This window comes from Rattus norvegicus, chromosome 1 (assembly GCF_036323735.1).
Source record: "Rattus norvegicus strain BN/NHsdMcwi chromosome 1, GRCr8, whole genome shotgun sequence".
Lineage (NCBI taxonomy): Eukaryota > Metazoa > Chordata > Mammalia > Rodentia > Muridae > Rattus > Rattus norvegicus.
In genome coordinates, this window is record NC_086019.1 from 244,569,213 (window position 1) to 244,582,814 (window position 13,602).

Genomic DNA, 13,602 nt, shown 5'->3' on the forward strand with positions numbered 1-13,602 from the left:
GAGCCAAGGATGACCTTGAACTTGTGAATCCCCCATCTCTACCTGGATTGTGGCAGCACTTTACCATGCCTGATTTTGTGCAGGGCTGGGGATGGGACCTAGGCCTTTGCATATGCTAGATAAGATTCTGCCAGTTGAACTTTCTCCCCAGTTCCAAGGTAAGGATTTCAGAAATTGGGAGCTGTGGGACACTTAGACAAGCAGCCAGACCCTTTCTATGCCACGTCATGGTGCACCTCTGCTATGGCAGTCCACTGCAGTCCACTGCAGTCTACTGCAGTCCTGGGAGGAACCTGAAGAGTCAATACGGCTGTGTCAGACCTGCTACATACGTTGAATAGCTTTATAGGAGCAGACTAGATAGCATTAACAATGTTCTAGTCAGTCTGACAGACTATTACACTTTTTACATTTGAATAATTTTTATTCCCAGTGTTATTAACTAGCCAAGTGTTTCACCAGCCAGAGCATTTTTTTTTCTGATTCTTAAAGAATTCTTTAATGTATTACATGTAGGCTGCAGAGTTATTTACGGATAGTGAAAAGGAACTTAATCAGTGTAAATCTGACCTGCAAACCAAGACACAGGAACTTGAAACCACTCAGAAACATTTGCAAGAAACAAAATTACAACTTGTTAAAGAGGAGTATGTCTCTTCAGCTTTGGAAAGAACTGAGAAGAAGCTTCATGAAACGGCCAGCAAGGTTTGTCCTTTGTATTGAGAACATTGAAGAGTAGGTAGAGGTATCCTTGCTTAAATTTTGATTATAAGATTTTAATTTACTTATTTCCAATGTTATATCCACTTATGAAACAATAGTTTATTATTTGACCCATCTATTGTATGAAACTATTACATATTTTAAGTTATATTTTTGAGGAGACAGTAAAACAAAAGAAAACCATTTATGAACAAACATAATTACTAGAATAAATGTGCAGTGTCAGTTTTCTTTGCACACATGGTTGGCTTGAAGAGAGGGGTTTGGTGGGGACTAAACATTCCCGAGAACCTGGATTCATTAGCATAAGATACAGTGTCTACAGTTTTGTGTCTAGTTCTCATCAGGGACAGATCCTTATGGAACACAAGCACATTTGTTACTGTTTTTATGTTATCTTTTTTGTTTTGTTTGTTTTTAAACATGCAGTTGCTTAACACAGTTAAAGAAACCACCAGGGACGTATCTGGTCTGCATTCTAAACTGGACCGGAAGAGAGCAATCGATGCGCACAACGCTGAGGCTCAGGAGAGCTTTGGCAGGAGCCTCAGCAGTCTGTTTAATAATATGGAAGAGTTGATCAGGGACGGCAGTGAGAAACAGAAGGCCATGCTGGACGTTCACAAAGCACTGTTCGGTACGTTCAGGCACTTCTGTGGCTGCGTGTACATACATGAGGGTCCAGAGAACAACCTTGGATGTTATTTCTTAGGGACCATCTACTTTTTCTTGGAAAAAAAAAAGTCATTTTCTTTTTTGGGTTTGTTGTTGTTTTGTTTTTTGAGACAGGGCTTCTCTGTACAGTCCTAGCTGGCCTGGAAGTTGCTCTGTAGACCAGGCTGACTTCAAACTCACAGCAATCACAGAGCCTTTGCCTCTGCCTCCTGACTGCTGGGATTAAAAGCATGTGCCACCACTACCAGCAAATTATTTTATTTTTAGTTACATGTATGTGTGAATGTCTGCATGTGGGTTTGTGTATGTGTGTGCGTGTATCCGTGGAGGCTAAAGGTGTTGCATTTCCTCAGTTGGAGTACCTTCCACCACCTGATATGGTGCTGGGAGTCGGACTTACCTCTGTAAGTACTCTTAACCATGGAGTCATATTTCTAGTCCTCCACCTTTTTTCTTTTGAAACAAGATCTTTCATTGGCTAAGTAGACTAGGTTGGCTGCCTCAGAGAGACCCAGACTAGCTCACTGGCTTGCACTTATGTTCTCTCCTCTCTCAACCTTCTCTCCTTCCCTCTTCCTCCCCCCTTCTTCCCAATCTCTCCTCCTCCTTCCTACCACTAGTCCAGCTGGTCTCTAACCAAGGATCCTTCTGTCTCTGCTTCTTAAAATTACAAGAAGAGTGTCACGAAACCCAGCTTCTCTGGTCTTTTTTGTTTTGAGGCTGGCCTCAAAGTTGGTGTGTAGCAAAGGATGATTTGAAGATCTAATCCTCCTGTCTCTCATGTCTCTCCAACTTGAATTCTGGGATTTTAGGCCTTGTTCTATCGTACCTGGTTCTATGTGATGCAGAGATGGACCTAGGGCTTTGTGCATCTTACGTGCTCTGGCAGCTGAGCTCAGGTCCCAGCCCATTCTAGTCTTCCTTTATGTGTTTCCTGGGTGTCAATTTCACAATTCTAATTTTTTAGTTTTCTTACTATCTTTTTTTTAAAGATTTATTTATTTTATGCACATGCGTACACTATATCTGTCTTCAGACACACCAGAAAAAGGCGTTGGATCCCATTACAGATGGTTGTGAGCCACCATGTGGTTGCCGGGAATTGAACTCAGGACCTCTGGAAGAGCAGTCGGTGCTCTTAACCTCTGAGCCATCTCTCCAGCCCTTTTTTGTTCTTACTATCTTATCTTTCTTTTTTTCCTTTTGTTGGCTATTTTTTAATTTACATTTTAAATGTTATCCCCTATTATCTATCTTTCTATCTTGAGACGGGATCTCACTAAGTTGACCAAATTGAACCTAAACTCACTGTGTAGCACAAACTAGCTTTTAATTTAGGATCCTCCTGGCTCAGCTTGATTGCTGAGGTTTACAGATACGACCTAGTATGTCTCAAACAGCTTAATACTATTTTAAACAAGCAGAAACCCAGCAACTCAGATGACAGGGTCACTGGCACTTGTCCCATTGAACACGTCAGCTGTTTAGGTAAGCGATAAATATTTTTGCTTTCTTTACAATAAATTTTAGAGGTTTTATTTTTTTAGACTTTTTTTTATATAATAAGATTTATCAAATTAGCATATCATCATTAGAAATAAATTTCCCTTTATAACTGAGCCTGACTCATTTCTTCTAGGTATTACTATTTAATTTCTTGGATCCTTCCCATTAAAAACCATTGTTTTTAATTTGTAAATTGTGGTGGAGAGAGTACCCATAGCACCTATATCACAGCTCACAACTATAATTCCAGTTCCAGGGCCTCTGACGCCCTCTTCTTGCATCTTTGAGAGCACAGAAGTAATATTTTTTTTAGGTTGTAATTTTCTTGTGTGTGTGTGTGTGTGTGTGTGTGTGTGTGTGTGTGTGTGTTAATGTTTCATTTTGAGATAAAGTCTCATGGAACAGCTTAACCTCCAGTTTACTATGTAACTGAGGGTAACCTTGAATTACCTTGAACTGTGTATAGCTTAACCTGATACTTCTGTCTCCACATTAAAGTGCTGGGTTTATAAGTGTGTTTCACAATAATTAAATGTAGTTCTTTTTTTTTTTTTTTTTTTTTTTTTTTTTGGTTCTTTTTTTTCAGAGCTGGGGACTGAACCCAGGGCCTTGCGCTTCCTAGGCAAGCGCTCTACCACTGAGCCAAATCCCCAACCCCTAGTTCTTTCTTTTTAATAAACTCCTGTCTACTATAAACTTTTAGATACTCATTTTAGAATATTCTGCTTCTTAAATCTGGTGGCTCCTGGGAAGCTGAAACATAGGTTGACTGGAGTTAAGATCATCTCAAATGGAGAAAAATATACTCTAGTTTTAAAGTTATTCTAAGATATACTTAAGTATGATATACTTTTAATATCTAAGGGCTTAATTTTTCTTGGTTTTCTTTAGTGCAGTTATTATAAATTCTACAATGGATTGATTTTGACTTATTAAAAGTGGTCGTAACTGTATATAAATATATTTATGCCAAAGTTCATCTCCCTTCTCTCTCTTTTTTTGTAGGTAACCTGATGTCTTCTAGTGTCTCTGCATTAGACACTATTTCCACGACAGCACTTGAATCTCTCATGTCTATTCCAGAAAACGTGTTAGCTCGTGTTTCTCAGATTTCTGATATGATATTGGAAGAGCAGTCGTTAGCAGCCCAGAGTAAAACTGTGCTGCAAGGATCGATTGTTAGTAAATCTCTTAATGTTTTTACAGAACAGTGGTCATCAGAAACCCTGTAAATTGCACTTTTAGCTTCAGCTTTGCTCGACACACAGAGAGGACGTTTGTTTGAGCTTTGCTGGACACAGAGAAAGGACTTTTGTTTTTGTCACTCCTCCCCCCACCCAATACCCTAATAGAAGAACTGGTTTCCAAGAGGATGTGACTAAACTTTGAAACTGTTTCCACTCATTTGGTGTAGCTGAGAGTGGGGATACTCAAGCCATTGTAGTTCACATGTCTGTAGTTTTAGCAACCGTGAAAGATGAAGGCCGGCCAGTCGGTGGCGACACACAACTTTCCGGTTTTGAGAAAAAGATAAAAGAAAGATGGAGGCAAAAGATCAGGAATTTAAAGCCACCCTTGGTTTTTAGTGAATTTAAAGCTACCTGAGGACCTGTCACAAACAACAGTACCAGTTCTTTTTTTTTTTTTTTTAAAGATTTATTTTATTTATATGTGAGTACACTGTAGTTGGTCTTCATACACTTCCGATGGTTGTGAGCCACCATGTGGTTGCTGGGAATTGAACTCAGGACCTCTGGAAGAGCAGTTGGTGCTCTTAACCACTGAGCCATCTCTCCAGCCCCCAACAGTACCAGTTCTTAATGAGTCTTCTGGTCACTAAAGAATAGCTCCAGTGGATTCAGGGGACTTGAGATCTGTTATTTGGCTAAGAAATTGGTAGGTTCCCCTCCTCACCAGGGCTGGAGTTACCCGGGTGGCCAGCTTGTTTTAATTTAGCATAAATGACCCAACATAAGTAACTCATTTCTTTTTTTTTTTTTTTTTTTTAAATTAGTGAGGGATGGGTTGAGTGAGAGTACATGCTACAATGCGTGTGAGATTGGGACATTTTTCATAGTCCTTGCCCTGCAGATTCTGGTGATCAAATGCAGACCGTCAGGCATGCACAGTGAGTGCTTTACTCATTGAGTTGTCTTTCTGGCTCATGGACAGCTAATTTGAAAACTTAAATAATATGTGGTGGTTATAGCAATGCGAGATCAAATGCAATAGTAATTCAGGAACAAGTAGAATCTGAAACTCAGAATGTAATTCTTTGCATTAGATTTACATGACTAAACCCCTCTAGGCCTAACTTTTAAAAAATGTATCTCTATACAGCAATACTGCTAAGCATTATGGGAAACACCAGTAATTTCAGCCCTTGGGTGGCTGAAGCAAGGGGAATCACAAATTCGAATCCAGCATAGGCTATGTAGAGATTGTGAGTCCAGCCTAGGTTATGAGGACCTGTCTCAACCAAAAGCAAAAATGCACTCATCTGATTATATCTAGTTTGTCTTTGTTCTAAAAAGTTAATGTTTTCTGAATATGTGTACATGTGCATGTGTGTGTCATAGCTTGCACGAGGAGGTTAGAAGGCAGTGTGGGAAAGTCGGCTCTCTTTGATCATCTGGATTCCAGGACCAAATGTCAGGCTTAGCAACAGATAACCCCCCTATCTGTTGTAATATCTCACCAGCTCATTTATCTGTAGTCTGTAACTGTATTGTCTAAGAAGTTCTTGGTCATATTGCTTATTTCCTTTGTATAGACTCTTTTCTTCTTTTTGAGGTTTATACTCTTAACAATTTTTATTTTCATTTTCATTTTTATTTTTGTGTGTGTGAGTATATTGTCTGTGCACTATGTGCATACAGTGTCTTCTAAGGCTAGAAGATGACATAGGATCTTCTAGTGGAGTTATGGCTGGTTGTGAGCTGCCATGTGGGTGCTGGGAATCAAACCTAGGTCCTCTAGAACAGCCAGTGCCTTAACCATTAAGCCATCATTTTAATCCCAACAATATTTATTTCACAGTTTCTAAGTAAATACTACAAGTATTAACTGGCCCTTTACCTGGATTCAGTGCTTCTGTGATAATAGGTTTCTTCAGTTGCCCAAATTTAACGAAGCTACTATCATTCTGTCACTAACTTCAGAACTTGATTCATTTGTTTGTTGATATCTTTACACATAGTAAGTGGAAAATACTGCTTGAAGTCAGATGTGGTTGTGTATACCTTTTATCCCAGCACCTGGGAGGCAGAGGCGGGTGGATCTCTGAGTTTGAGACAAGCCTGTTTTATATGGCCAAGTTCCTGGCCAACCAGGACTACATAGCAAGACTCTCTCAAACAAAACAACTAAACAGCCGGGTGGGGCTGGGGAACATGACAGGGACTGGAAGGACAAACCTCTGCTTGAATCAAAGGAAGAGGTGACCACTGTTCTCACAGAATTCATTGAAATTGCTATGCTTCTCCCCCCAAAAAAGGTCATAATAGCCTTTTCTTTACTTTCTCTATCTGTCTTCCTTCTTTCTTTCTGCGTGTACATGTGTGTATGTACGCACAGGTGGATAAGGAGTCCAGAAAAAAACCTCAGGTATCGGGCTGGAGAGATGGCTCAGTGATTGAAAGCACTGACTGCTCTTCCAGAGGTCCTGAGTTCAATTCCCAGCAACCACATGGTGGCTCACAACCATCTGTAATGAGATCTGCTGCCCTCTTCTGGTGTGTCTGAAGACAGCTACAGTGTACTCACATACATAAAATAAATAAATAAATCCTTAAGAACAAAACAAAACAAAACAAAATCTCTCCTAAGGTGGGTTTTTGGGGTTTTTTTGTTTTTTGTTTTTTGTTTTTTTTTTTAGATTTGATATGTTATTTTGTGTGTGTGGTGTGTGAGTGACCATGGAGGTCAGAGGACAACTTTGTAGAATCCGTTATCTCTTTCAACCTTTACCTGGATTCTAGAGATTGATTTTGGGTGACAGGCTTTCCATGTAAGCTCTTTAATGCTCTGTCCCAGGGATCTGCCTGGCTCTGCTGTCCCTGCCTGCTGGGTTTCAAGTATGTGCAACACTCAGCTTTCTTCTTTGATTTGGTAATATGGGTTCTGGGGATTAAACTCAGATTCTGAAACTTATGCCTCAAACACTAACTTATCAGTGCAGTCTATTAACTTATTTCTGCTTAGATTTTGTATTTATTCTGTTGCCCTTTCCCTAGTGGAAGGATCTTTTACATTATATTCTCAATTTCACATGTTCCTCTGTAAGAACCAAAGTTCTGATACAATAGGCTCTTAGGTCACAGGATCTTCACAGTTAAATACTTCTGCCCTAAAGGTGTACTACTCCCTCCTCGGGTGTTTTTTTTGTTTTTTTTTGTTTTTTTTTTGTTTTTTTTTTTTGTTTTTTTTTTTGGTTCTTTTTTTCGGAGCTGGGGACCGAACCCAGGGCCTTGTGCTTCCTAGGTAAGCGCTCTACCACTGAGCTAAATCCCCAGCCCCTCCTCGGGTGTTTTGAGCGGTGTCTAACCATCTGCTTCACTCAGGTTGCCTAGAACTCATTAGTCCAGGCTGGTTTACATCTCATGTATAATCACCCTGCTTTTGCCTCTTGGGTTTTAGAGGCCTGAGCATTAATGCTTGGCTCCAAAGCCTATGGTTTTTTGTTTTGTTTTGTTTTGTTTTTTTTTAATGTGTATCTGGAGGTGGGAGGGTATATACAAGTGAGTATGGGTACCTGTGGAGTCCGGAAGCCAATCTTGGATTCCCTGGAGCTGGACCCACCTAATATGGGTTCTGGAAACTGAACTCTGGTCCTCTACAAAAGCAGCACATGCTCTTAACCACTGAGCCATCCTTCCAGCCCCCTAAGACCCACTCTTAATAAATTTTTTTTTTTTGGCTTAGTTCTTTTGATCAGTAACCTAGAGCTGTTTAAAATTCATTATGTTAAAATGTACATGTAGATTTTGTTTTTTTAATTATGCTGGGGAATCAATCTGGATTGCTGGAATCTTAACACTTCACTATTAGTTTTCTCCTCTTCTGAACTCTCCATTAGATTGTTAAAATTTGACTAAAAGGCAGGCATCATGGTAGATGCCTGTGATCCTGAGAGTGTGGAGGTCAGGAAGTCAGGGAGGTCAGGAGCATCCTCAGCTACACAGTGAGTTTCAGGTCAGCCTGTGCTGCAAGATACACAAAATACAACACTATACACACAACAAGATACATAAATACAAAAGAGAAAAATTAGCATTTACTAGGTACTTAGTGAACATTGCTTAGTTACTGGAGTCAGGCAGAATATAAACTCAGAGTATACAACCATGTCTCTAGGTTACAAAGACTGTCAATTCAGAATTTTGAATGTGGGTGTTTGGTTGCTAAATATCCGAGATATATTTGATAAGATAATGCAAATGAATACATTCTTAAGCAAATATTTGTTTTAAAAACCAGGATGAACTTGTGACCAACCTTTTCACGTCCCTGAAGACCATCATAGCTCCTGGTGTGGTGTCCATCTTAAACATAAATAGGCAACTACAGCATATTTTCAGGGCTTCGGTGACAATGGCTGAAAAGGTATACATGTTATCTTCTTAATACCTCAGATTTGATAGGTTACCTAAAAAGAAACTAATATATTTTTCCCTCAAAGGTAGAAGATCAAAAAAGAGAAATAGACAGTTTTCTCAGCATATTGTGTAACAATTTACATGAACTCCGAGAAAACACTGTTTCTTCCTTGGTTGAATCACAAAAGCTTTGTGGAAACCTAACTGAAGACCTGAAGACAATAAAGGAAACCCATTCACAGGTATCTCTTAACTGCCATTTCTTTTTTTTTTTTTTTTTTGGTTCTTTTTTTTCGGAGCTGGGGACCGAACCCAGGGCCTTGCACTTCCTAGGTAAGCGCTCTACCACTGAGCTAAATCCCCAGCCCCCTTAACTGCCATTTCTAATGCCCCTTAACAGATTTAATAATCTATCTCACAAATGCTGAGGTCACCACAGTTACTGTTTTTTTTTTCTGATGGTAATTTATGTAAAATAATTGAGAATAATTCTTTGGAGGCAGTCTTTTGTTTTGGAAACAGGGTTTCTTTGTGTAGTCCTGGCTGTCCAGGAACTGGAACTCTCTGTGTAGCTGAGGCTAGCCCTTGAATACACAGAGCTACCTCCACCTGCCTCTGCATCTGAGATCATGGGACTAAAGGTGTGCACGGCCACCGTCTGGCTTGAAAGTACTACTTTAGATCAGATAATCTTGGAGAATTTGCTGCATCTGGAACTTGGTGCTTTACCACACAAGATGGTCCTTTCCTCCTAACAAGATAAATAGAATGGAAAGAATGTCTTTAGAGGAAGGCTGCAGCAGCAGTTATGGTGAGAGTGCTGCAGGGTTCTCCTGTCTCTCCTGTGACCTGCATGCTACTCTGTCATCACTGGCTCTCACCTTGACCTCCTGCACTCTTTGATTGCCAGTGTGCTCAGTGCACCGTCTGCGGGCCTCAGTGATGACGGACAGCTGAAGTTTGCGTTATTTGAGCTAAGGCTACATGATGAGACCTCTTCTCCAAAAAGCAAAGCAGATAGAATTTTTTTGTTAATATTTTACTCTTTTTTTAAAAGTCCTAAAATGTTCTTTTCCTCTATGTGTGAGAGGCGAAGTTAAAAATGTTTTGTCGGGGGGGGGGGGGCTGGGGGGGCTGGGGATTTAGCTCAGTGGTAGAGCGCTTACCTAGGAAGCGCAAGGCCCTGGGTTCGGTCCCCAGCTCCGAAAAAAAGAACCAAAAAAAAAAAAAATGTTTTGTCGGGGTTGGGGATTTAGCTCAGTGGTAGAGCGCAAGGCCCTGGGTTCGGTCCTCAGCTCCAGAAAAAAAAGAAAAAGAAAAAAAAATGTTTTGTCAAGAATTTATAGTTCAGCTGAGTGTATTCAAAAATACAAATGGTAAATTCTCATCTATATGACTCTGTTACCATTCATATACAGAAAACAAACATTTAAATATTATCGTTTTAAGTCTTTCTCTTCTCAATGTTTCTTACAGGAACTTTGCCAGTTAAGCAGTAGTTGGGCAGAGAGATTCTGTGCTTTGGAGAAGAAGTATGCAAACATCCAGAAACCACTGAACAGTATTCAAGAAAACACAGAGCGGTAAGAAAATGTTAACTTCTTTTAAAGTCTTCTGTAAGCCTGGGATATTCAAAGGGATGATATTCAAAAGGAATATCGTACAAACAATTCTTGTTTGCTTATAAGTAAATATGGGACTTTTTGTGTATATATGTATGTGAGTGTATTCTTTCCTCCCCACCCCCATTCTTGAGATAGGACCTCACTGTATATTTCAGCATAGCCTTGACTTCAAAGCAATTCTGCCTTAGCTTCCCAAGTGCTAAAATCACAGGCTCAGGGCTTTTAATTGCTTTTTGAGACATTTTTGTGATGACTCCTATAAAATGTTTGCCAGAGATTTCCAGGTATTCTTGCTGGCATCTGTTGATTGCCTTTCTAATCCAACTTGTGGTTTTCCTGGTCCTCTGAATAATCGCTTGCCAGAGAACTGTAGGGTAGGTTCTGGTGGTTGGTTTGTGAGAGTTTTACTCTGTAGCTCACATTGCCCTGGACTTTGACTGACCTTGCACTCACGGTTATTCTTCTATTTTTCTGTAGGAAGTCTACTGATATAATCAATAAAACAACAGTTCACAGTAAGAAAATTCTTGCAGACTCTGATGGATTATTACAAGAACTCAGACACTTTAACGAAGAAGGTACACAGTTGGTTGAAGACTCTGTAGGACACTGTGGTTCACTCAGCAGCAACCTGGAGACTGTATCCCAAGAGATCACACAGAGGTGTGGGACCCTGAACACAAGCACAGTTCATTTTTCTGATCAGTGGGCATCCTGCTTAAGCAAGAGGAAGGAAGAGCTTCAGAACTTAATGGAGGTAATATGTCTATACCTGAACTAACTTTGGAGAGAACAGCTATAATCAGAAGTAAAAATATTCTTGACTTAGAATTGATTTTAAAATACAGAAGCTGGGCATAGTGGTACACACATTTAATGCTAGCTAGCACAGAAGGAAAGGCAAGTAGGGATGTGTGAGTTCCAGGATAGCCAGGGCTACACAGTGCGACCCTATCTCATAAAAACAAACAAAACACCAGAAACCCCAAAACATTATATAGTCTTTTAAGATATAATGAATAGGGCTAGAGAGATGGCTCAGTGGTTAAGAGCACCGACTGCTCTTCCTGAGGTCCTGAGTTCAATTCCCAGCAATCACATGGTGGCTCACAACCATCTATAATGAGATCTGATGCCCTCTTCTGGTGTGTCTGAAGACAGCTACAGTGTACTCATACAATAAATAAATCTTTAAAAAAAAAAAGATATAATGAATAACTTACTTAAGCTTTTAAGTATAATATTTGCCATGTTTATATATGATCTTGTTTCATGTTTTAGCATGATTTTTAGGTCTCAAATCTAATTTACTATTTCTTCCAATTTCTGTTTTATATTCTTTGTTTTTACTGGTCAGTCTCTTTGCAGAAGGGTAGGTACTCTTACGTTAAAAGTTTCATTTTATTTGATATGTTTTTTAAAGTTGTATCTTATTTGGGGTGTCTGTGTGTGTGTGTGTGTGTGTGTGTGTGTGTGTGTGTGTGTGTGTGTGTGTGTGTGTGTGTGTAGGTGTAGGCAAGAATACATTTGGAGGACAGAATGTTGATCTCCTGGAGTTGGGAGTTACAGGCAGTTATGAGCCCCCTGACACAGGTGCTGGAAACCTAGAGTCCTGGATAAACAGCAAGTGCTCTTAACCTACTAATCCATCTCTTTAGCCTATTATTATTATGATTATCATCATTATCATTATTATTGTGTTTGTGTGCATAATGTGTGGACTTGTATGCCATTGTAAAACTTGCACTTTTATATAGGTTTCAGAAATCAAACTGAGGCATAGAAGCTGGACAGAGGGGCACACACACTTGGGAGGCAGAGGCCAGGGAGATTCAGAGTTTGATGAGTCCAGTTAGTGCCATATAGTCTTAAGACTCTGTCTCATAAATAATATAAACAAACAAAAGCTTGGCATAAAGATATATTTGACCAAATCCAGAACTTGAGACGTGGGAAAAGGCTTAGTTTCTTGTGTCCATAGTCTCTCCCCAGCTCCTCTCCCCTCTTTCCCTTTCCCCTCCCCTCTTCTCCTGGCTTTGGACCCATTACCTTTCCTATGGTAGCTTTAAAATCATCCCCCTGCCTCTTCTTCCCTGTGCTGTGATTAAACGTGTATGCCCTCTTGCACATCTTAAAACCTGGTTTCTTAAAAAAGCAAAGGTTTTCACGTTAAACAAACAAACAAACAAACGAAAATCAAAGAATAAGTTACAGAGCAAAAAAAATACTTTTAATAAAGACAGTCTTCAGTCTGGAGTCTGTCTGTCTGCCTGCCCATCTATCTTTCAGAAACAGAGAGTTTGTGTATGTGTGTGTGTGCATATATGGCTGTCCTGGAACTAGGTCAGCCATAGGTCAGGTTGTCCTTGAACTCAATGAGATCAGTCTGCTTTTGCTTCCTAAGTGCTGGGGTTAAAGGTGTGTGCCACCACTGCCAGGCTGTCTGTCTGATTTTTAAGTTAGCCTTTCCTTACATCTGTTATTGGAGTGATGTTAAGGATGGGTAGCCAGAGATGGCTTAGCAGGTCAGAGTGCTTCAGGTCCCGCACCTATACTGTGCAGTGAATATAGGAGCTAGTTGCTTTGTTTTTAAAACTTGCTAAGTTTTTAAAACTTGTATTCTGGGAAGTTTTGAGGTAGTAAAACATGGTATGTGTGCTAAAAGTGCTTACAAATTTTGTAATGAAAGCTTGTTTTGTCCTTTACAGTTTGTAAATGGATGTTGTGAAGCTTCAAGTTCAGAGATCACTGAAAAAATAAGAGGACACAGAGCAGCTATTGAGAGCCAGCACAGCTCCTTTGTTGTTCAGATAACTTCTGATGAAGAAAAATTTAAAGCTGGAAGCCTAGAGCTTGATAAAACTATAAAAACTGGTTTAACAAAGCTTAATTGCTTTCTGCAACAGGATCTGAAACTAGATATCCCAACAGGTATGCTATTTTTACTTTTTAAAGTTTATTTTACTCATGCGTGGGTAGATATGTGCACTTACATGCAGTACCTTTCGAGGCCAGGTGAAGGGATCCCTCTGGAGCTGGAAGTTGAGGTAGGAATGAGTGTGAATGCTGGGAACTGAACTGTGGTCCTCTGGAAGAGTAATGTATCCTCCTCTCCAATCCCCAATGGGTTTTTTTCCCATTAATTTTTTTCACTTTACGTTAAGATTTATTTATATGCATGTATGCCTGCAAACAAATTTGTTGAAGTTTTGAAATTGAATTTAACTGTATACAGTGTTAAATACTCTTTGAAACTGAGCCTGCCTTTGCCCGCAGAAATTTACCATCTCTCTGTAATAACATTTAAATAGGAAAATTTAGAATACCAAAATAATTCTAATCCAGTCTTAGCTGTCCTCCTGGTATATTTTTTAGAAATTTGGGCACAATAGAATAATAGTTCATAAACAGACAACTGGCTTTGTTAAGAATAGACATTTTTAAAGCCTGGTATAGCTTAAAAGCACGCATATAAA

General features: G+C 39.6%; 1 protein-coding gene across 4 annotated transcripts in view; it reads left to right on the forward strand.

Moving 5' to 3' along the window:
• Positions 1-13,602, forward strand: part of Kif11 (kinesin family member 11) — a 94,335-nt gene that overhangs the window by 74,297 nt on the left and 6,436 nt on the right. For all 4 annotated transcript variants that reach the window (XM_063275808.1, XM_063275788.1, XM_063275836.1 and 1 more), the window contains 8 exons: positions 517-705; positions 1,153-1,360; positions 3,910-4,082; positions 8,383-8,508; positions 8,585-8,743; positions 9,978-10,084; positions 10,604-10,883; positions 12,835-13,057. In XM_063275808.1, coding sequence (XP_063131878.1) covers positions 517-705; positions 1,153-1,360; positions 3,910-4,082; positions 8,383-8,508; positions 8,585-8,743; positions 9,978-10,084; positions 10,604-10,883; positions 12,835-13,057 — 1,465 coding nt within the window. The remainder of the gene's footprint in view (positions 1-516; positions 706-1,152; positions 1,361-3,909; positions 4,083-8,382; positions 8,509-8,584; positions 8,744-9,977; positions 10,085-10,603; positions 10,884-12,834; positions 13,058-13,602) is intronic.